Raw genomic sequence first — 22,133 nt, forward strand, 5'->3', positions numbered from 1 at the left:
GCACAGGGAATAGTCAGACAAAGGTCCTCAAGTGGGAATGAGACTGGCTTATATGGGTAATAGGAAGGCCAACGTGGCTGGAGTACAGGAAACAAGGGAGAAAGTAACAGAAGCAGATGGGTTAGGCAAGAGCTAGATCATGTTGCTCAAAAGGAATCAGGATTTTATTCTAAGTGTAATGTAGTGTTCAAGCAGGGGAGCAAGGCAATATGATTTGGGTTTGTAAAAGATCTCTCTGTTGTGTGCAGAATGGACTGAAAAGAGGCAAGAGTAGAATCAGGGAGACCAGTCTGCTGTTGCAGATATCCAGTTGAGAGAAGATGGTGACTTGAATGAGATGATGGCAGCAGAAGTGAATAGAAGTGGACAGAAAGTGAATCAGATCAAGCCTCTGCTGTCCATTGCCTGGAACAGGGATTTCACTTGGGATGAGTGCATGAACTTCAGGAGGCCAAAAAGGCCCATGTAACTGTATAAAAAGCTTTATGCCTATGTGCTTATGAGAGGTAGGTCTTCCATTAAGATCTATAGGTAAATAACACTCAATGTGGTGTTAGTGGTTCCTCAAAAAGCTAAATATTAGAATTATTGTATTACCCAGCAATTTCACTCTTAGATATATACCCAAAAGAAATGAAAACAGAGACTCAAATATACCCTTGTATGTCACTGTTCATTGAAGCAGTATTCACAATAGCCAAAAGGTGGAAGCAATCCAGGTGCCCATCAGCTGATGAATAAACAAAATGTGGTATATACATGCAACAGAACATCAGCCACGGTGATGTTCTGACACCTGCTACAACACATGGATGAACCCTGAAAACACCGTTCAGTGAAATAAGCCAGACATAAAAGCATAAATATTGTGTAGTTCAACTTACATGAAATACCTAGAATAGGCAAATTCATAGAGACAGAAAGTAGGTGAGAGGTTATCAAGGATTGGGGAGAGAGGAGAATGGGTTCATTTGCATTCATGAAAAAATTCTGTAAACATATAGCACTGAACTGTACACTTAAAAATGGTAAAAATCAGGGAGACTGGGTGGCTCAGATGGTTAAGTGTGGGACTTGAGCTCAGGTCATGATCTCCCAGTTCAGTTTGTTGAGTTCAAGCCCCACATTGGGCCGTGTGCTGATAGCTCGGATCTTGGAGCCTGCTTGGGATTTTGCGTCTCCCTCTCCCTCTCTCTGGGCCAACTGCCCTGCTCGCGCTCTCTCTCTCTCTCTCAAAAATTAACATTAAAAGTTTTTTTTTTAATGGTAAAAATCGCATACACACACGGAAAAGATAACTAAACAATTGGTGTTGATATGGAAGAAGCAAATAGCTACCAAGGATAGGTAGTCTGGGAGAAGTACCCGTTCCAGCAGATGTGTAGGGCAAGTCGCCTAGAGGAGGCAATCAGTGAGCAGGCAATCAATGAGCTGCATTTACCAGTAGGATTTCCACACGCAAAAAGGAGGAAACGTTCCTGGTAAGCTCTGGAACCTACTTCCCAGACTCTGGAGCCACTGCCTCGGTTGTAATCTCGGCTCTGTGACCTTGGGACCTCTCTGTGCCTCATGCTCCCCGTGTGTAAAATGTCGATAATAATGGTACCTTCTGCTAGGGTTGCTATGAGGACTAAATTAGTTAATGCACGTAAAAGTACTGTAATCAGTTCTAATCAGTTCTCGGCACACCGTAACTTCTATGTGTTAGCTATCTGGGGTGTCTGGGTGGCTAAGTCGGACTTCAGCTCAGGTGCAGCCGTGAGTCGGACTCTGTGCTGACAGCTCAGATCCTGGAGCCTGCTTTAGATTCTGTGTCTCCCTCTCTCTCTGCCCCTCCCCCGCTAGCACTGTGTGTTAGCTATTCTCTTTAACTTTTTTTCTTTATGAAGATAAATGTTAATGTGGAAAAAAAATCTAAGAGGAAAATAAAAACACATTAATTCTAGTAGGCAGTGGCATTCCCCGCTAAGCGTTCACTGTACATTCTTCCACAACTGTCCGTAAATACACACGCACAGAGTGAGCTAGGCCAGCGCACCACCTCGCACCGCGCACACTTCGACCGGCGAACCAAGCAAGACAAAGGACTTCACCGAAGCCCAGCCCCGCCTAGCCCGTCACCCAACACCCGTCACCCCAAGCTACCTCCCAGATGGCCGCGTGCGCCCTCCGCGATGGGGGAAGGGGGCGCCACGGGGCCTGCCCCCAAGCGGAAGTGAGGTCAGCACATGCGCAGTGGCGACGAGGAGGTCTTGGGCAAGTTAAGGGCCGGCCTGCGCGCGAGCTGGTTTACGGAAGTGGTGCTGCGGCGGCATGCTGGCAGAGTTGGGTTTAATCGGGACCATAGGCGAAGATGACGAGGTGCCGGTGGAGCCTGAGTCTGACTCCGCGGACGAGGAGGAGGAGGTATGAGCCTATCTGGGTTCGGGGCGCTGCGGCGCGCATTCATATTTCTGTCACTGCTTCCTTTCTCCATGCTTCTTCAGGCCCCTGCCCTCAACTCCTCGGCGACCTCCTGCCAGACCGGCAGGTGTCCCTGGAAGGGGGCCCCAAGATCTTCTTCAGTTTGCTCGCCACTAACTTTTCATCACCTCCGCTCCGGTGCCGGCAGCGTGCTGTGTCGTCTTGGTGAACTCAGTGTCCATCACTGACCTCATGTTGAATCCACGCCCTGCGTAGTAGAGACCCAGGGGCGAGGCCAGGCCTAATTCCTGATCAGGGATTCGTTCATTAAGCCAGTATTTATTGAACACTTACGTGTGCTACACCTAGTGTTAAGCGTTCGGGACACAGCAGTGAACAAGATGGGCAAGGACACCATTCTCCTGAAGCTCATGTTGGGTGGGACGGTTACAGACTTTAAGCACCATGGCAGTTAAAACAGGAATCGTGTCATGAAAAAGATGCTCACCCTTCAAAGATCCAGCCTGGGTGTTTGCCCCATGGTGGCCTCATCTGCCTACAGACACCTCCACTTGAGTGACCCGGGGCCTCAACAAATTCAGCACCAAAGTTGAACTCTGGGCTCCCTCACCTTGCCAATCTGCTCCATCTCAAGCCAGAAACCTGGGTGTCAACCTTGACAGCTTCCTCCTCACCCCCCTCCAGTCTTGTGCAGGCTAGCTCAAGAATCTCTCTTTAGCTTCTCCCCCTTCCTCCAACCACACTGCTCCCACCGTAGTCCAGGCTACTGAGACCTTGTGCTTGGGGACCTAGCATCCTAACATATTTGATCTCCAGCTCTTTTCTTGCCACCTCTCTTGCACCCTCCTCCCCCAGGGTATTCTCTGCTTAGCAGCTAGAATCTCTTTATTTCTTGAATGTAAAACGATCATAAAATGATGATGCCAGGGTTGATATATGAAGTGCTGTACAGCTATCGATAGTTAAACTGAGTATCCAAGAAATGATGTGCAATCATTACTACTAACAAAGTTTAGCGTGAGAGTTCTCATGAAATTATTTAACTCAAGTAAGGAAAAAAAGTCAGCATAGCACTTTTTAGTTCTTGGAAGCCATAGTTCAGCCAGTCTTCCTCCCTTTCCAGTTTTCACATGTATGGGTTTTTTGTTATTGATTAAAAAAATTTTTTTTAACTTTAGAGAAAGCATGAGTGGGGGAGGGGGCAGAGGGAGAGAGAGAATCTTAAGAAGGCTCCATGCTCGGCACAGAGCCAGATGTAGGGCTTGATACAATGACCATGGGGTCATGACCTGAGCCAAAAGCAAGAGTCAGACACTCAACTGACTGAGCCACTCAGGCGCCCCTTGTTACTGATTTCTAACTTAATGGAATTGCAGCAAGAGAAAATAATCTGTGTAATATTGATTCTTTGAAACTTTGAAGATTTGCTTAAAAGCCTCCTATGTGATCAGTTTTTGTACCTATTCCATGTTTCTTCTGAATACACATTCTATAATGGTGGGTGCAGTGTTCTCTACATGTTCACTGGAAAGAAGCTTATTGTACTCTTCAGGTTTTCTACAGACACTTAATTTTTGTCTGCTTAACCTATCAGTTACTGAGAGAGCTGTGTTAAAATCTGCCACAATTGTAGATTCCTGTTCTATGCTGTTTCATCTCAGTACCATAGTCACTCTGTTTCTCCCTCTTCCCAGGGGCCCATTGTACTGGGCAGAAAGCAGAAAGCCTTGCAGAAGAACCGTAGTGCCGATTTCAACCCTGACTTTGTTTTCACTGAGAAGGAGGGGGCATACGATGGCAGCTGGGCCATGGCTGATGTCATGAGCCAGCTCAAGAAGAAGGTGAGAACTGACAGAGATAGGTAGTTCCAGGCCTGGTAGAGTTGGACAGTAGGTTTCGGAGTCTAGCCTGGACCTCACTGCCTTTTGCCACTTGCTTACATTCAACAGACACTGGAACTCTTGGAAATAAACGTGTGGGGTGGGGAGAAGCAGTCACAAATAACCCATAGTCTTGACTAAAACAAACGTGTAAAATATTGCAAAATAGGTGTATTACAGACTAGTTACAAACACATGAATTGATCCACAGATGATGTTTTAATGTATCAGAAATATCTTATTTCCTTCATTAGGAAAGGCATTCTCTAAAACCATACTGAAAAGGGGAAAAAAATCACAAATTCTGTCTGATTGGCATGGGGAAGGGTTTTTCTAAGTAGCATTCAGATACAAATGTGACATCTCTTGGTAATTATATTGTTGTAAATAGTAAACACCTTCTAAAATATAGATGTTCTTGGTTCCAGGTCAGGATTTTTCATAGTTGACCATTTGTTATGTTTGTTGTTGTTCTTGTTGTGAATAATCTGCAGATTGATTAATCTGTCCAAGGACAGACAAGCCTTTTCTGTAGTAACATTTGAGACCCAACCCTCAGAGAAATCTTGCTTTGTCTCTTTCCCATATGTGTGTTTCTTTTTCGTCTATTTTTATCAGCAGAGGGCAGCTACTACATTAGATGAGAAGATTGAGAAAGTTCGCAAGAAGAGGAAAACAGAGGTGAGAAAGCAGAGCAGGTACTTCTGTGTGTAGTCAAGCCCTGAGCTTTACCCTCAACACGACCCCACCATTCTTCTTTAAGTATGAACTGGAGAACGTCTGGTGCAGACAGGCTTCTCTTTGTCTGTGGTTAATATTCCCTAAGAATCCACATAGTGTTCTGCCCAGGCTGGAGAGCCTAAGATTGCTCTTCAGAGGTTCTGGATTTCCTGAAGTTTTGTAGTTGCCTTGCTTTATTAAAATATTTTTTCCAGGATAAAGAAGCCAAGTCTGGGAAGTCAGAGAAGGAGAAGGAAGCAAAGGAGGGCTCTGAACCGGAGGAGCAGGAAGACCTTGAAGGGAAGGATGAGGAAGGCCCAGAAGATGAAGACTCAGAGACTGATTACTCATCAGCTGATGAGAACATCCTCACCAAAGCAGGTGGATGCTACAGAGGCGATGTCAGAACGGGGGGCAGGAAGTCGGAAAGGGTCTGCCTTTCCTCTGTAGGATTTCCTATGTTCTTCTACACAGTTCCATTTAAGATCTCCTTGTTAAACTCCTTCTAGCTTCTCTTTTTTCTTGGGATTTTGTTATGGTTGTCGTACTTTGCAGGCAGACTGTACCCTTTTCCCCATCCCCAGCCCCACACAGCTGCTGGCACCTCTAAGATTCAGACCTATTTGGGGTGATAGGTCCCCCACATCCCACCTCAGATGGGCCCCGCCATGAAATGGGTGCTCTGTAATTATTTCTTGCAGAAACGAGGGCTAAAATATGATAATACAGCATGGTGGTCTCTGGAACTTGCCCGGTTTGCTGCTTGCTGTCCTCACCTGTGAACCGAGGCTAATGACAGTAGCTCCCTCAGGCTGTTGGGTAGATTCAGTGAGGTGTCCACATAAAGCACTTAGGGCCGCATCTAGCAGATTGTACATGCTCAGTAAGCACAAGCCCTGATTGTCAGCTCTGTTTTTCTCCACAGATACACTCAAAGTAAAGGAGCGGAAGAAGAATAAAGGACAGGTGCGTATGAGCGTGGACAACAGCGTGCAGCTTATTTTTGCATCCTGACTGGATTTCTGAGGCCAGTCAGTTTTCTTAGGCCCATTTTGCTGAATTCTTGGTCCATCTTTTGATTTCCTGGTGTAGGAAGCAGGAGGATTTTTTGAAGATGCATCCCAGTATGATGAAAACCTCTCCTTCCAGGACATGAACCTTTCTCGCCCTCTTCTGAAGGTATTGGCTTCTTTTGGCAACCATGGGATTATTGCAGTCACCCTTAACTAGGCTCCTGGCCCTAAACTGGGCTCTTTGCCTCCCTGAATTCTGTTGTCCACACAACTGCCAAAGAACCCTCTTAAACAAAAAGTTCCCTTTTGACTTGTAAGGCTCTGCTCCTTCTGGTCTCCTCTGATATGTCTCCTCACTCTTTGGCCTCCTCACTGGCCCTCAAAAAGGTTAGGTGTCTTCTTCTCAGGGTCTTGGCACTTACTGCTCCCTCTGCCTGGAATATTTTTTCAGTAATCTTGTTGGGGTGCTCACCTCTTTCAGGGTTCTACTCAGTGTCCTTTGCTCAGTGAGACATTCCCTGATCCTACTGTAAATTGTCCTCCTCCCAAGCCCCCTTGTCTGCTGTAGTTTTCTCCATAGCATTTATCTCCATATGGCATGTGTTTCTTTCTGGTCTTTTTTTTCCTACCAGATTGTAAGATTGCCAAGGTGGGGTTTTTATTTCTTTGGTGTAGTGCTGTGTCCTCCATGCTTAGAACAGGCCTCCCACACAATGGGCACTTGATAAATGCGGAATGAATGGGAGGGATTGAAGCAGTCACCACCTGCTTGTTTCATGCTGGGACTCCTCCTCCCCCTCCTGTGTGACCCTGTCTTTTCTGTTCAGGCCATTACAGCCATGGGCTTCAAGCAGCCCACCCCGATTCAGAAGGCATGCATACCTGTGGGTCTGTTGGGGAAGGATATCTGTGCCTGTGCAGCCACTGGGACAGGTAAGAGGAAGAGGCAGAAGGAGGGTGTTCAACCTGCAGCAAGGGTCTATGTTGATTTACCCAAGGGCCACCTTTGCTAAATATGCAAATATAGGGGCACCTGGGTGGCTCAGTCGGTTGAACGTCCAACTTCAGCTCAGGTCATGATCTCACGGTTCATGAGTTCGAGCCCCGTGTTGGGCTCATTGCTGTCAGCAAGGAGCCCGCTTTGGATCCTCTGTTCCCCTCTCTCTGCCCCTTCTCTCTCTCTCTCTCTGCCCCTCCCCTGCTTACATTCTCTCTCTCAAAAATGACTAAATATTAAAAATATATATATAAATATAAACTGTAATGCAGTTACACTGTATATTCTGTTTATTAATTTCCTTTGAAAAAAAACCCCTCAACATTATATTTTCTTATTTTTAAAAAATGTTTATTTATTTATTTTGAGAGTGAGAGCAGGGGAGGGATAGAGAGAGACAGGGAGAGAAAGAATCCCAAGCAGGCTCCACTCTCGACCCCAGGAACTGCAAGATCATGACCTGAGCCAAGATCAAGAGTCCGGTGCTTAATTGACTGAGCCACTCAGGTGCTCCTACATTTTCTTATTTTTTAAAATACTCTTCATTTTTAAAAAATGGTTGCATGGTATTCTATTATGTAACTATTTTTACTCTGCAATTAACTGCACTAATATACAAGGTTGTGATGAACACTCCTTTCATAAAATCTTCACTCCTGTGACTGGGGCTTATGTATAAATAACATGACCTTCATCAGACTCCCCTGAAATCTGTGACCTGTGAATATCCTATTAGGGTATCTCTGTGACCATGACTTCTTGTCGCTGCTCTAATGGGAGTAAGGATTTTATAAAACGTGTTCATCACAGTGTTTCATATCAGTACAGTTAATTATAGAGTAGAAACAGTCATGTGATAGAATATTATGCAACCATTAAAATAAACGTATTTAAAGAAACAGGAAATACTTTTTTTTTTTTTTTTTTTAAGTAATCTCTATCCCCAACATGAGTCTCTTAACTCATGATCCTGAGATCAAGGGCTGCATGTTCTGCCAACTGAGCCAGCCAGGCACTGTTAACACGGTGCTTTTTTTAAACGGGGATTACTGAACAGAATATATAGTGTTATTGCATTAAATTTGTCTTTTTATATTTCTGTCCATTCAGAAGAATATTGGTAATATAGATACCATTATGTTGGTGCTTTATCTCTGATTGGCTGAATTGTGGGTGATTTTTATTATTTTCATATTTGTTTTTGTACTTCTCAGATTTTTTACATGGATGCTGTGGTTTAAAACCAGAAAAAAAGCTTTATGAACAAAAAAATTTGCTTCATTTCCTCCTGAACAGATACGTAGGTTTTCTGGGCTCAGGTGAATACCTGAATCTTGAAGGGACTGAAGCTCCCCTCACTGCTTTGCTGCTACCTTTTCCCGCAGGTAAAACTGCTGCTTTTGCCCTACCTGTCTTGGAGCGTCTGATCTACAAACCCCGCCAGGCTCCTGTCACCCGCGTGCTCGTGCTGGTTCCCACCCGAGAACTGGGCATCCAGGTGCACTCTGTAACCAAGCAGCTGGCTCAGTTCTGCAACATTACCACCTGCCTGGCTGTGGGTGAGTGTCTGGCTGTCCCTGAAAGACTCTGACGTGGTGGCGGGTGGGAAAGCCTTCCTGCGATTAAACCCACTGAAAAAGCAGACGAGGTGTTGTCAAAGTAGATAGTGGGGGGGGGCTTAACTGAGACTTAACCAGCCTTAAAAAATGAAACTTCCAAGATTTGGGGCAAAAAAATCTTCTTGGTACTAAACCAATTTAGGATGTAATTTTTGGTTTGTATGAATAAAGAATCAAATATTTGGGGCAGAATATTTCTGATAATGTTATGTGATAACTGTTCTCTAACAGTTCCCTTCCCTGTGCAGGGGGATGTCAGAGGTAATGTAGAAAGCATTCGTTTTCACAGCAGCTGCTTCTGTCCTTGTGTGTTTGAATCCATCTATTCTGAAGTGTCTTCCTGTCATCATCTTTTTTCACACTTAGCACAATTGTAACATAATGATCTGCCTCTCCCAGTGTCTTTTAAATCCACACGAGGAGGGCCTTTGCCAGTCTTGTCCTCTGCTCTTTCCCCTGCATCTGGGATGAGACATGGCAGGTGGCAGGGCCCAGTCAATACCGATGAACCACTGACCGAATTGACCACCTGTGGGCGGGGGGGGGGGGCTCTTCTCTGCAGGGGGCCTGGATGTGAAGTCTCAGGAAGCAGCTCTTAGGGCAGCGCCTGACATCCTCATCGCCACCCCAGGCCGGCTCATCGATCACCTCCACAACTGCCCTTCCTTCCACCTGAGCAGTATCGAGGTGCTCATCCTGGATGAGGCGGACAGGTACATCTGGAATGGTGAGGCCCCAGGAGCTCTGAGGTCCTGTGGCCACCACATTATTCTGCATGGATCTCGCCATGGCCATGTGTGCGATGCCAGTTTAGCTGCTCACATTTGGACCTCTGTTCCTCATTAGCCTGGATTATTTTGCTTTTTTTCTCTCTCTACAATGTGATGGTGAAGAGGGAGGATAGATCAGATTCTGGCTTTGCCACTTCCTGAGATTTGGAAATATAAGTGAGGGATAAGAATAGATACCCACCAAGGGGCGCCTGGGTGCCTCAGTCAGTTGAGCGTCCGACTTCGGCTCAGGTCAAGGTCTCGCGGTTCGTGGGTTTGAGAACCTCGTGGGGCTCTGTGCTGATAGCTCAGAGCCTGGAGTTTGCTTTGGATTCTGTGTCTCCTCTCTGCCCCTCCCCTGCTCACGCTGTTTCCATCTCTCTCTCTCTCTCTCTCTCTCTCTCTCTCTCTCTCAAGAATAAATAAAAACATTTAAAAAAATTTTAAGAATAATACCCTCCTCATGGTGTTGAGGATTCAAGGAGTAATACAGGTGAAGTGGCAGGTGCACGGTGAGGATTCAACAGTCTGTTACTGAGATAGGGGACCCCCTCCCTCCCTCCTTTCTCTCTCTCTCTCTCTCTCTCTCTCTCTCTCTCTCTCTCTCCCTCCCTCCCTCCCTCCCTCCCTTTCTCTCATATGGCTCCCATCTGCTTACCTCTTTCCTTCATGACCAAACAGAATGAACCTCAATGAACCGGACTAATGATTGAGGTGGAGGCAGGGGAATGAGGCGTCTGTTCAGGTTTCCTCTCCAGTTGAAGCATCTCCAAACTAAACAGGTCCTGAACTGAACTTCTGACCCCATATGCCCCTTCCTCTCTCTTCCCATCTCAGTGCTTGGCAGGCCTGTCTTCCAGTTGTCCTGGGAAGAATTCTTCGCATCATCTGTGTCCTCATCGTCCACCCACAAAGCAGCCACTGGGAAGTCCTGTCAGCCCATGAAGGGGCTTCTGCACTTGCTGTCCTCTCAGCTTGGACTGAACCTTTACTTCCTCAGGTTTCTGTTCCAGCTGTTACTTACTGGAAGAGCCTTTGCTGGTCCCTATAACACTTCTGTCTTCCATTCTCTGAGGCGGTACACCTTTCCTACCTCCTACATTGTCACCCGAATGGTTCTGTGGTGGTTGTGTCCCTCCTCTCCCCTGGAACATATTTGTGAAGAGCTTGTTGCTCTACGTCCAGGATTGTGTCTGGTATCTAGCAGATGCTTGGTAAGTGTTTATTGAATAATGGATTAAATCCCCCTGAGCAAATGAACCATTCTTGAGTCCTGAGGGAGGTAAAGGAGATCTTTCTAAGCAAAGGGAACATGATCTGATTTAGGTTTTGAAGGGGACGGGAATTGTATTAAAAAGTGTTAATGTCTAGAGGCGCCTGGGTGGCTCAGTCAGTTAAAACGTCTGAGTCTTGATTTTGGCTCAGGTCACGATCTTGCAGTTTATGAGTTTGAGGCTTGCGGTAGGCTCTGTGCTGACAGTGCAGTGCCTGCTTGGGATATTCTCTCTCTCTCTCTCTCTCTCTCTCTCTCTCTCTCTCTCTCTCTCCCCCCCCCCTCCCTCTCTCTCTCCCTCCCTCCTTCCCCCTCCCTCCCTCCCCCCCTCTGTTCCCCAGCCCTCCCCTGCTCTCCTGCGTGCACACACTCTGTGTCTCTCTCTCAAAATAAATAAATGTTAAAAAAGTTTTTTTAAATGTTAAAGTCCCAGAAGACCAAGAAAGGCTGTGGAAGGGTCTTATTAAGGCAACCAAGGACCATGACAGCTAAATGTGGTACCTGATCCTTGACTGGAGCCTGAGCTGGAGGGAGAAATACTGTAGAGGATTTGTTCAGTTGAACAAATTGGAGTTAATGTAATTCTATACTGATTAATATTATCTACAAGAAGAAAAAGGTTCCTTTACAGCGAAGAGAGCTGGCAGGTCCCACCTTAATCATGTGATCAAACTCACGTCAGTGACTGTCTGTGTCTCCAGATGGAGAGGGAGGTGCACAGCCGCATCCCTGCACATTCTCGCAGCGATGAGTTATTGAATCAGGTCACTGGGAAATAATCAGACAAAGAATGTGAAAAAGCTTGAGGAGACTTTTCTGGATGAAGGGAGACCAAAGAAACATGACAGCCAATGCAGTGTAGGAACTTTGGTTCCTGAACTGAAAACATAAAAAGACAGCTATAAAATGACATTTTGGGGATAGTTAGGGATATTTCAATATGGACTGTAGTTTAGACACTACTCAAACACTTCAACGTTTTGGGTGTAATAACGACATTATGATTATGTAGGAGAAGGTCCTTAGGGATTGTGCACTGAGATAGTTAGGGTCAAGGTGTAGTGATGTCTGCAACTTATAAATAGCTCCGCAAAAAAAAAAAAAAAAAAAAAAAAAAGGATAAAACAAACGTGGCCAGATGATAGTTCTTAGTGAATCTTGGTGAACGGCTAAACCAACAGTACTAATTCATAAGTCAATAAATGAGCCTGCAACGTAACCAGTTACAACATCACTGCAACAGATGCAAGCTCAGTCCATTTCTCTTGATTCCTTCTCCCTGCGTATCAGGATGCTGGACGAGTACTTTGAGGAACAGATGAAGGAGATCATCCGGATGTGTTCCCACCACCGCCAGACGATGCTTTTCTCAGCCACTATGACGGACGAGGTGGGCCTCAGGAATTGTGCTTGGTGGGGTGAATGGAGGGGTGCAGAGGACCCTGCCTGGGCTGCAGCGGGGGGCCTGGGGCAAACATGGCTTGCCTCCACTGCCTCCTCCTCTCCCCACCTCCCTGCCTCCTGGCCGGCCAGTGAGCATTCCTGTCTTTGTGCTGGGCAGGTAAAAGATCTGGCTTCTGTCTCCTTGAAGAATCCTGTCCGAATATTTGTGAACAGCAACACGGATGTGGCCCCCTTCCTGAGGCAGGAGTTTGTCCGGATCCGGCCGAATCGGGAAGGGGACCGGGAAGCCATTGTGGCAGGTGAAAGCCCAGGGTGCCAGATTCCCTTGGCCTTGTGGGTGGCACACTCTAGCGGTGGGGTGTTTCCTGGTACCTCCTCTCTCAGGATCCCCTGACCTGTTGCATGGTACTTCTGTTTATTTATTTGCTCTGCCACTTGGGCCACAGGTCCTTCCTCCCCCTTTTCTGTCACCTCACCTCTTTCCTGCTGTCCAGTCCTCCTTCGGTCCTGCTGAATACATAGCTACTTCCCCCACCACCACCCCTCTGGCCCTTGGTTCAAGCTACTGCCTCTCTTGCCTGAATTGTTGGCAGTGGCCTTGTACTTGGCTCCTACTGCCACTCTTGTTCCTTAGTAACCCTTTCTCCACACTGCTGATCATTTAAAGTGATCATTTACTAGTGAACATTTGCTCATGTTACCTCCCTATTTACAACCCTCTGGTGTCTCCCCATCGCACTTAGACCACAATCTACACTCCCTAGCAAGTCCTGTATGGCCCTCTGGGACCTGGCCCCTGCCTGCCTGGAGTCCTCAGCCTTGGTGCCTTTGCTCATGATGCCCAGCCATGCTCTCCTGCTTTCGCTGAAACCAAGTTTGTCTTGCCTCGGGGCCTTTACATTTGCTCTTTCCTCTGCCTGAAATCTTTCCCCAGATCTTGTACTTTGTCATTCAGCCTAGTATCACCTCTTTAGAGAGGCCAGCCCTAAAGCTGCCTCCCTGTCTTGCTTTCACTCTCCCACAGCATTTATCACACTTGGGAATTGGCTTCTCTTCTTCTCTGCCCTGGAACATGAGCCTGTCTCCTCCAGTGCCAGGCACAGCAGCCACTTCATAGGTGAGGGAGTGGGGAGTATGTATTGGAGGTGGCTTCCAGCTTACTCTTCTCTCCTCTCCAGCTCTGTTGACAAGAACCTTCACTGACCACGTGATGCTGTTCACCCAGACCAAGAAGCAGGCCCACCGCATGCACATCCTCCTGGGGCTCATGGGGCTGCAGGTGGGCGAGCTCCATGGCAACCTGTCACAGACACAGCGGCTGGAGGCCCTCCGGTAAACTTCGGGGGCCTGAGGCTCCCCTCCATCCTTCAGAGAGGGCTCTCATTTGAAAGGGGGAAAATCCCACACAGAGGTTACGTTAGAGCAGTAGCATGGAATGCAGATAGCACGACTCCCTACTTCAAAGATTTTAGTCTCACTGCTGTAAGGCTGTCTTAGACACATTCAGAACTCCTTGTAGTCCCGCAGATGACACTTGTGCCCTAGGATTGAGTGTGGGAACTGCTGAGGGGGCCACAGCAGGAAATTCTGACTTGGGAGGACATAGCATGTGTCTTGTTCTTTATAGGTTTTCCAGAGCAGTGGGCATACCTGGGTCTGATAGAATGAGATTTGGAATCAAAGCCAGCCACCATTTCCTCATCATTTACTTTGCTGTGCCCTTTGTTTTTCCATGTGTTTTCTTGTTTAATTCTCATAGAATGGAGTCATGCTGGTAGGCAGGGAGAAACCTTTAGAATTCCCCACCTATCCCCATAGATCATAGGCAGCTGAAAGTTCTTTTTATAAAGAAAGGCTGTTTTGAACGCGGAAGACATTTGCATCTGCTACTTCCTATAATCTAGCTCTGTGGTTCCTGACTTTCATATTTGTAGAGTTGGGGCTTAAGGTGGTATAAACAAAACTACATTTGTTCTGTGTTACAGGATGTTTAAGGTGTTGTGTGAAGTATTAGATGGTCTGACGTTTAGGATCTTGTTCAGATGGTCACTCTGACCATCTATACTTTGCTGCTTGACTCCAAAGGGATTGGCATTCTCTCTGCTGGCTCAGGCTCCTGCAAGCATTTTTGGGCTTAGGTATCCAAGTGAACATCTGTTTGTGGCTATTTCCAGGCGCTTTAAGGACGAACAGATTGACATCCTTGTGGCCACAGATGTGGCAGCCCGTGGACTTGACATCGAGGGGGTCAAAACGGTGAGCAGCCCGTATCTTCCTTGAACTTTTGGTGGGAGTCTTTGTGCCTCCTTGTGTCCCCTTTCCCTCCAACTCCCAGGTCTGACTTTGACCTTCCAGGTAATCAACTTCACCATGCCCAACACCATCAAGCATTATGTCCACCGAGTGGGGCGAACGGCGCGGGCTGGCAGGGCTGGGCGCTCAGTGTCTCTGGTTGGAGAAGAGGAGCGGAAGATGCTGAAGGAGATCGTAAAAGCCGCCAAAGCCCCTGTGAAGGCCCGGATACTTCCCCAAGGTGAGCAGGCACCACTGCAGCAGCTTAGGGTGGTTGGGGTGGGCAGGGCAGGGTCCTAGATCAGACTCTGTGGGACAGAGCTGGAGGCAGAGGGTAATAGGTGAGAGCAGGTGCCTTGCGGTCAGGAGTCAGATTTGAATCCCAGTCCTGCCCCTTCCTTGCTGAGTGACCCTGGTCCGGTCTCACCTTGCCTCTCTGGGCTTTGGTCTCTCTCTATGTGAAAGGGAATAATGACAGACTTGTGCCCTGAGTGCCCCACTCTTAGGTTATTTTCCATCCTTTGGGAAGAGAGGGCTTCATTTTGGGGTAAAATCCTTACTTATCACCCTCCTTCCTTTCACAGGGGGGCAGAGGGCAGCACTTCTATGTTTTAGATATCTTTCATGCTTTTCCTTCTCCTCTGTAGGGGTCATATAAAGCACATCCTTTCTAAAAATTGTTTTTTAAAGTTATAAAAATAATATATACTCAGTATTAGAAAACAGTAAGTGGAAGAGCTCACCATTAGCATTTGGGCCACATCCTTTGAGACCTTTATTCCCTTCACGATGTCTTTTTCCTCTTGTTTTCATTTTCACGTCATTCATTCTGTCAGCTAACAGTTCCTGGGACTACCAAGTGCCTCGTGCTGTTTATTCTAGGTACCAGGGATATAGCAGAAAGCAAAACAGCTGAGACTCTGGTGGAAAAAAGACAATAAATCATAGATGTGATCTAGCATGACAGACAGGAGGAGAGATGCTACTTTTGAAAGCTGTTTAGGAAAGGCCTCTGAACAGATGGCATTTGAGCTGAGTCCTGAATCAGGAGAACGAGGCAGCCGTGAGTGCTCTGGAGACTGTGTGCCCAGCAGAGGAAAACAGGGCAAAGCCTCTGAGGCAGCAGACTTGGTGTGCAAATTAAAGTGAAGGAAGAGCCAGAGGGCCCAGGGCACAGTGAGCAAGGTGGAGATAGGTGCTCAGAGAGGTAGGTAGGGGCCACGCTTAGGAGCTTGGATTATTCCAAGAGCAACAGGCTCTTTGTGGGGGGGGGGGGGGGGGGGTTGTTAAGCAGAGAAATAACATGTAAAAAATCCCCATTTTCTGTTGTCACTAAATACACATTTATATTGTTTTCATCAGTTACACAGTACTTATCCTCAGCTAAAAAATTGTTTTGTTCCCTTCCCTTGAGATGTCATCCTCAAGTTCCGGGACAAGATTGAGAAAATGGAGAAGGACGTGTATGCGGTTCTGCAGCTCGAGGCTGAGGAGAAAGAGTTGCAGCAGTCGGAAGTCCAGGTGTGGCCGCGTGGAGGGCTGTGGCCCACAGTACAGTGCAGAAAGCCGACCACAGAGCAGAGCCCACAGCCCCTGCCGGCTCTGCCCTTCCGAAATGCTGTGTCTGCCAAACGTTATCGGAGCCCCAGACATTTGCAGGCAGCGGCTTCTTGCAGCTGCCATGTTACGTATGCTCAGATGTAGGTTTCACGGCAGCCATCTTTTTGCTGTTTCCACAGATCAACACAGCAAAACGGCTCCTGGAGAAGGGGAAAGAGGTGCTGAACCACGAGCCTGAGAGGAGTTGGTTCCAGACCAAGGAAGAGAGAAAGAAGGAAAAAAGTATGTTGGAGAGGTCCCTCAAAAAGCTAACCACAGAATTATCCTGGAACCCAGCAATGCCATTGCTAGGTCTATTCCCAAAAGAACTGAGAACAGGGACTCAAATGGATACTTGTATGCCAGTATCCATTAAAGCATGATTCACAATAGCCAAGGGTGAGAAGCAACCTGTGTCTGTCAGCAGATGAACAGATACACAAAACGACAGTACGTGGTACAGCCGTAATGAAGCTGATACGTGCTGCAAGGGTGAACCTTGAATACATGCCAAGTGAAATGATCCAGACGCAGAAGGACAGATATCTGTGATTCTGCTTATATGAGGTACCTAGAGAGGCAAATCCATAAATGCAGAAAGTAGAATAGAGATTACCAGGGGTTGTGGGGAGGGAGTTATTATTAATGGTTACAGAGCTTTCATTTGGGATGATGAAAGAGTTACAGAAACATCACGGTGATGGTTGTGCAACACTGTGAATGTAATTAGTGCTACTGAATTGTAGATGTAGAATGCATAAAAGGGCAAATTTTGTGTTCTGTCCTTTTTGCCACAATTTAAAAAAAGTAGGTCGGGAAGATATTTATATGTATTCCCTACACTCCCCCCTTTTTATCACACAAATGAATTCAGATTTTTCTACACCTAGTTTCTTTTCTTTCTCGTTTCTTTTCCTTTCTTTTTCTTTCTCTCTCTCTCTCTCTCTCTCTCTCTCTTTCTTTCTTTCATTTATTTTGACAAGAGAGACAGAGAGAGAGTGGGGGAGGAGCAGAGAGAAAGGGAGAAAAAGAGCCCAAGCAGGCTGTGTGCTGTCAGCACAGAGCATGACACGGGGCTCAAACCCACGAACTATGAAATCATGACCTGAGCCGAAACCAAGAGTCAGAACACTTAACCAACTGACACTTAACCACCCAGGTGCCCCATATGCCTTGCTTTTTCCACTTAATTTTGTAGCTTGTATTTTATACAGGTACGTACCTAGTTAACTTTTTTTTTTTAATGGGTGCACCGTGTTCCATCACGTGGGTAGATTATAATTTATTTAATTAGATTACTGTCGAGGGACACTGAGGTTGTTTATAATTTCTTGCTGTTGTAAACATGTAGTGAATAACTGTACAAATGCCCTTTCACAATTACGCAAGTATATTTGATTTGCAGGATAAATCCCTGAAAGTGAAACTGTAGGTCAGAGGGTGTGTGTATTTATTATTTTGTTAGGGATTGCAAACTTACCCTGCTAAGAGGTTGTATCCGCAGTTTAAGAAATACCACCTATATTTGACGGGACAAAAAATTAGAGTGTGTGTACATTAAGTTTCTGTGTTAAAAATAGTTATATTGTGTTGGGGCGCCTGGGTGGCGCAGTCGGTTAAGCGTCCGACTTCAGCCAGGTCACGATCTCGCGGTCCGTGAGTTCGAGCCCCGCGTCGGGCTCTGGGCTGATGGCTCGGAGCCTGGAGCCTGTTTCCGATTCTGTGTCTCCCTCTCTCTCTGCCCCTCCCCCGTTCATGCTCTGTCTCTGTCTGTCCCAAAAATAAATTAAAAAAAAAAAAAAAAAAAAAAATAGTTATATTGTGGAAAGGTCTGGGACTGTAAGTGAACCAAATCATCTTTCATACCAGGAGGTAGATAATGTCTCAAATGGGTTGAGGAATAGTGCAATAAGCATGTGATTTAGTGAGATTACCACTTGTTGGAGGTAACCACCAGGAGAGGACATGATTTGCTGCTTCTCATTTTTTTTTTTTTTTGCTGCTTCTTTTTGAACTCTTACATACCAATTTAAAATATGTGCACGTCTTTAAAAAAAGATACAAAAGGGGCGCCTGGGTGGCTCAGTCGGTTGAGCGTCTGACTTCGGCTCAGGTCATGATCTCACGGTCCGTGAGTTCGAGCCCCGCGTCGGGCTCTGTGCTGACAGCTCAGAGCCTGGAACCTGTTTCAGATTCTGTGTCTCCCTCTCTCTCTGCCCCTCCCCAGTTCATGTTCTGTCTCTGTCTCAAAAATAAATAAACGTTGAGAAAAAAAAAAAAGTAAATTGCTTTTAAAAAAAAAAAAAGATACAAGAGTACCGGAAATCTCATGTTGTCTCCTCATCCTAGTTGCCAAGGCTCTGCAGGAGTTTGACTTGGCCTTAAGAGGAAAGAAGAAGAGGAAGAAGTTTATGAAGGATGCCAAGAAAAAGGGGGAGATGACAGTGAGTGGCTTTCCCTTTGGAGTTGAGTCCCTGCCCAGTGGCATGTGTCAGGGCTTCCTGGTCTGTTCCATACTCACATCATCCTTCTTTCCAGGCAGAAGAAAGGTCCCAGTTTGAAATCCTTAAGGCACAGATGTTTGCTGAGCGGCTGGCCAAGAGAAATCGCAGAGCCAAGAGGGCCCGAGCAATGCCGGAAGAGGAGCCAGCAAGAGTCCCCGGTAGGCAGATGGGACTGCCTGGTAGGAGGCTTCTCCCTGAAACTTGTACTTGTGGTCAGGGAGAAAATTGGAGGGATGATAAGACCCTGTAGTTTTTGAGTAATGAGTGTGCACCAGTGTGTACAGCTGTCCAGTTTTGGGTTCCCAAGTGGGGAAGTGACCCCATGATTAGTGGGGACAGCTAGGATTTGAACCCAGGCATTTCTGACTCTGGAGCCTATGTCCTTACAAACTGCTACTTGGAGGAGTGGGTCAGGGTAGAAAGAAGTGAAGTCAGTCTTTCAACCCATTTCACATTTCAGTGGTTTTTACTTTGGGATTCTGCAGTCGTCCTTTGGAGTGGTTCTTCAGATGTGGCACTTCTGAATTCCTCATCTCTTTTTTGCTGGCACCTGATTGATGTCTTGTTTCCATGTCAGTAAATCACCAGACCAGAGCATTCACTGAATTTGGAACCATTACCCTGAGCTTAAGGATTGGATTTGGGAGCTTAGGCCAAAGAGGACATAGGTAACCTTTTCTTTCTCTGCACAGCCAAGAAACAAAAGCAGCTGAAGAAATCTGTATTTGATGAAGAACTTACTAACACAAGCAAGAAGGCCTTGAAACAGTATCGAGCCGGGTAGGGTTTTAAGTCATCATGGGGTTCTTCATATTATGATTAAAGCTATAAACCTTCTTCCTCCTTCTGTGCTCCCCAATTCCCATATACCTGTAGCTTTATAATACTTAATTTTAAGGGCTCTTGTCTGACACCTTCCCCCCTCCACAGCCCATCTCTGGATCCCAGAGTGAGAATAGGAGGAAAGAATTAAGGTCCTCCTACCTTGGAGGAGAAACAGCATATTTCTGGTTCAGAAACAGAATAGCAGAGGATCCCTTTTTACTCATAGGAATGTGTTATACACACTCCACCCCAGGATGGGGATAGATTAAGCTTCCCAAGTAGTTTATTTTTGTAAAACTAAAAAAAAATTTTTTTTAAGTTTATTTTGAGGGAGAGAGAGCAAGCGAGCAAGGGAGGGGCAGAAAGAGAAAGGGAGAGAATCCCAAGCAGGCTCTGCACTGTCAGCGTGAAGCCTGATCTGGGGCTCAAACTCGTGAACCATGAGATCATGACCTGAGCCAAAACCAAGAGTTGGACGCTTAACTGACTGAGCTACGCCAGTGCTCCAGTTTTGTTTTGTTTTTTAAATGTTTTAGTTTCTAAAAATGTTTAATTTTTGAGAGAGAGACAGAGTGCTGAGTGTGAGCAGGGGAAGGGCAGAGAGAGGGGGAGACACAGAATCCAAAACAGCTCCAGGCTCTGAGCTGTCAGCACAGAGCCCGACGTGAGGCTCGAACCCACAAACTGTGAGATCATGACCTGAGCTGAAGTCAGAGGCTTAACCAATTGAGCCACCCAGGTGCCCCAATTAGTTTTAGATGCATGAGAAGGGAGTCTTTTTTTTGGAGCTGGGCCCTAAATTCCACAGTCCCATATTTAATCAGGGGAAAACACTACGTGTAGAACCTCAGGCCCTGAAAATGATGCATTAGTGATGCCTCATGTGGGAGCAGGCGGTAGGGGTTATGGGACATCATCTGTCTTTCCAGCAGCCATTTCAGCATCTTACCTTCTTGAACCCACAGCCCCTCCTTTGAAGAAAGGAAACAGTTGGGCTTGCACCACCAAAGACGAGGAGGAAACTTTAATAAATCCAGGTAATATTTGCAGTTTTGGAGGGCCAGAGGTTATGACTGGGATTGGAGAACAAACCTTTCATGGGAAAGCTCCACCTTGTTTCTGTCTTTGGGGGCCAGTCTTCACTCTGCTGATTTTCTTTGTAGGTACAAGAGGAGGAAGTAGCTGTGGTGGCCTGGAGTCCGTGGGGCAGCCCTTAGATCCCTTCCTTATGGGAAGTCATCCTGGCTTGGTCTCTTTTCTCCATTTGTAAAAAAAACTTTTAAAGATTTAGTGTGTCATTTGTACATTAAAAAAGAAAAAAAAGGTTGGGAGTGGTGGTGATATGTAGAGCTATTTCCTAAGCATCCTTGTGAGTCAGCCAAGGCTCACTTCTTACTAACTTTCACACAAAGATACCAGATGGGGGAGTACCTGGTTGGCTCAGCTGAGGGAGCATGTGACTCTTGATCTCGGGGCTGGGAGTTTGAGCCCTATGTTGGGTATAGAGAGAACTTAAATAAAACTTAAAAAATTACACGTTAAAAATGTGTGTACGTGTGTATGTATATATAATATATACTATACACACACACACACACCCCAAACAGAGGAAGTATATTTTGGGAGAGAATAAACCGATCTGAATTGTAGATTTTATTCCTCTGTCTCTTCCCTCAATATATTGTTTACCCCATATACTTCCTATACATCTTATATGCTTATAGAGGAGTGGATGTGGAGGATGTTCTTGCTAGAAGTTCTCTTGATGTGTCCCAAGACCTAAAAGCTATCATTTAGTGACCATCTGCCATGTACCAGACGTTCTGTGTACTGAGCATGTCTCCTTAAATTCACTACACCCTGTGAGCGAGGTAGTTAGCCCCATTTTGCAGATGAAGAAGCCAAGGGAGTAACTTTCCAGAGTTACACTGTTGGGAATTCAGGTTTTTGAAACCAGGGTCTACCTGAACCCATACTCTGACAGACTGTGCTGTGGAAGTGCTACTGGAGAGACGGAAGCTCAAAGGGACCGAAGGGATGAGTTAGCTCTTTGTTGCAAAAACCAGCTTTTACCCTGTAGAACAGAGGTTCTCATCCTTTCTCAATCATAGGTTCCTTTGATAATGAGAGTGAAGGGATCCCCCTTAACAAAATTGTATGTTTGTACTCTGTCCTATATAATTTCAAGGAGTATACACCTCCCCACCACCAGCTCAAAAATTTTAATAGTTACCAGTAGCACATACCCTTGAGATTAAAAGTGTGTTCGAAGCTATTCATTTAGGCTGCACCTAACAGTCACCAGCAGAGGGTTCCATTCCAGTAAATAATGGCACACATGCATGATGGAGTAGGGTTCAGGCTCCTCATTATGTATATGCTTACAGAAAGGTCCCCAAGCTAAGTTGTTGGGTTAAAAAAAGCCAAGTGCAGGGGCGCCTGGGTGGCGCAGTCGGTTAAGCGTCCGACTTCAGCCAGGTCACGATCTCGCGGTCCGTGAGTTCGAGCCCCGCGTCAGGCTCTGGGCTGATGGCTCGGAGCCTGGAGCCTGTTTCCGATTCTGTGTCTCCCTCTCTCTCTGCCCCTCCCCCGTTCATGCTCTGTCTCTCTCTGTCCCAAAATAAATAAAATAAATAAATAAATAAAAAAAAAAAAAAAAAAAAAAGCCAAGTGCAGAGCTGCGTACTTTTTTTTAAGAGTTACATACATTGCATATGTATAGCTTACCTCTGGGAGGCCTCATGAAGCTGTTAACAGGGTTGCCTCTGGGAAAGCAAACTTCAAGTTATGCTTTTATACAACAACAACAAATT

At 46.2% G+C, this 22,133-nt stretch overlaps 1 protein-coding gene across 2 annotated transcripts; it reads left to right on the plus strand.

Annotated features, from left to right (window-relative positions):
• The first annotated feature begins 2,226 nt into the window (after window positions 1–2,226).
• DDX27 (DEAD-box helicase 27) lies at window positions 2,227–20,649 on the plus strand. 2 transcript variants are annotated; one of them, XM_058685891.1, is made up of 20 exons: window positions 2,227–2,406; window positions 4,119–4,265; window positions 4,923–4,985; window positions 5,240–5,405; window positions 5,950–5,990; window positions 6,117–6,203; window positions 6,865–6,970; window positions 8,420–8,593; window positions 9,216–9,366; window positions 11,987–12,086; window positions 12,258–12,399; window positions 13,279–13,432; window positions 14,275–14,356; window positions 14,456–14,633; window positions 15,807–15,913; window positions 16,132–16,234; window positions 18,341–18,435; window positions 18,530–18,653; window positions 19,188–19,275; window positions 20,286–20,649. In XM_058685891.1, exons 1-20 carry the CDS (start codon window positions 2,314–2,316, stop codon window positions 20,359–20,361), a joined length of 2,277 nt encoding a protein of 758 aa, XP_058541874.1. In that variant the 5' UTR covers window positions 2,227–2,313; the 3' UTR covers window positions 20,362–20,649. The 2 variants fall into 2 exon arrangements, with proteins under 2 accessions (XP_058541874.1, XP_058541875.1); XM_058685892.1 differs by having other exon boundaries at window positions 4,926–4,985.
• Window positions 20,650–22,133: the final 1,484 nt, after the last annotated feature.

This window comes from Neofelis nebulosa, chromosome 9, assembly GCF_028018385.1.
Source record: "Neofelis nebulosa isolate mNeoNeb1 chromosome 9, mNeoNeb1.pri, whole genome shotgun sequence".
NCBI lineage: Eukaryota > Metazoa > Chordata > Mammalia > Carnivora > Felidae > Neofelis > Neofelis nebulosa.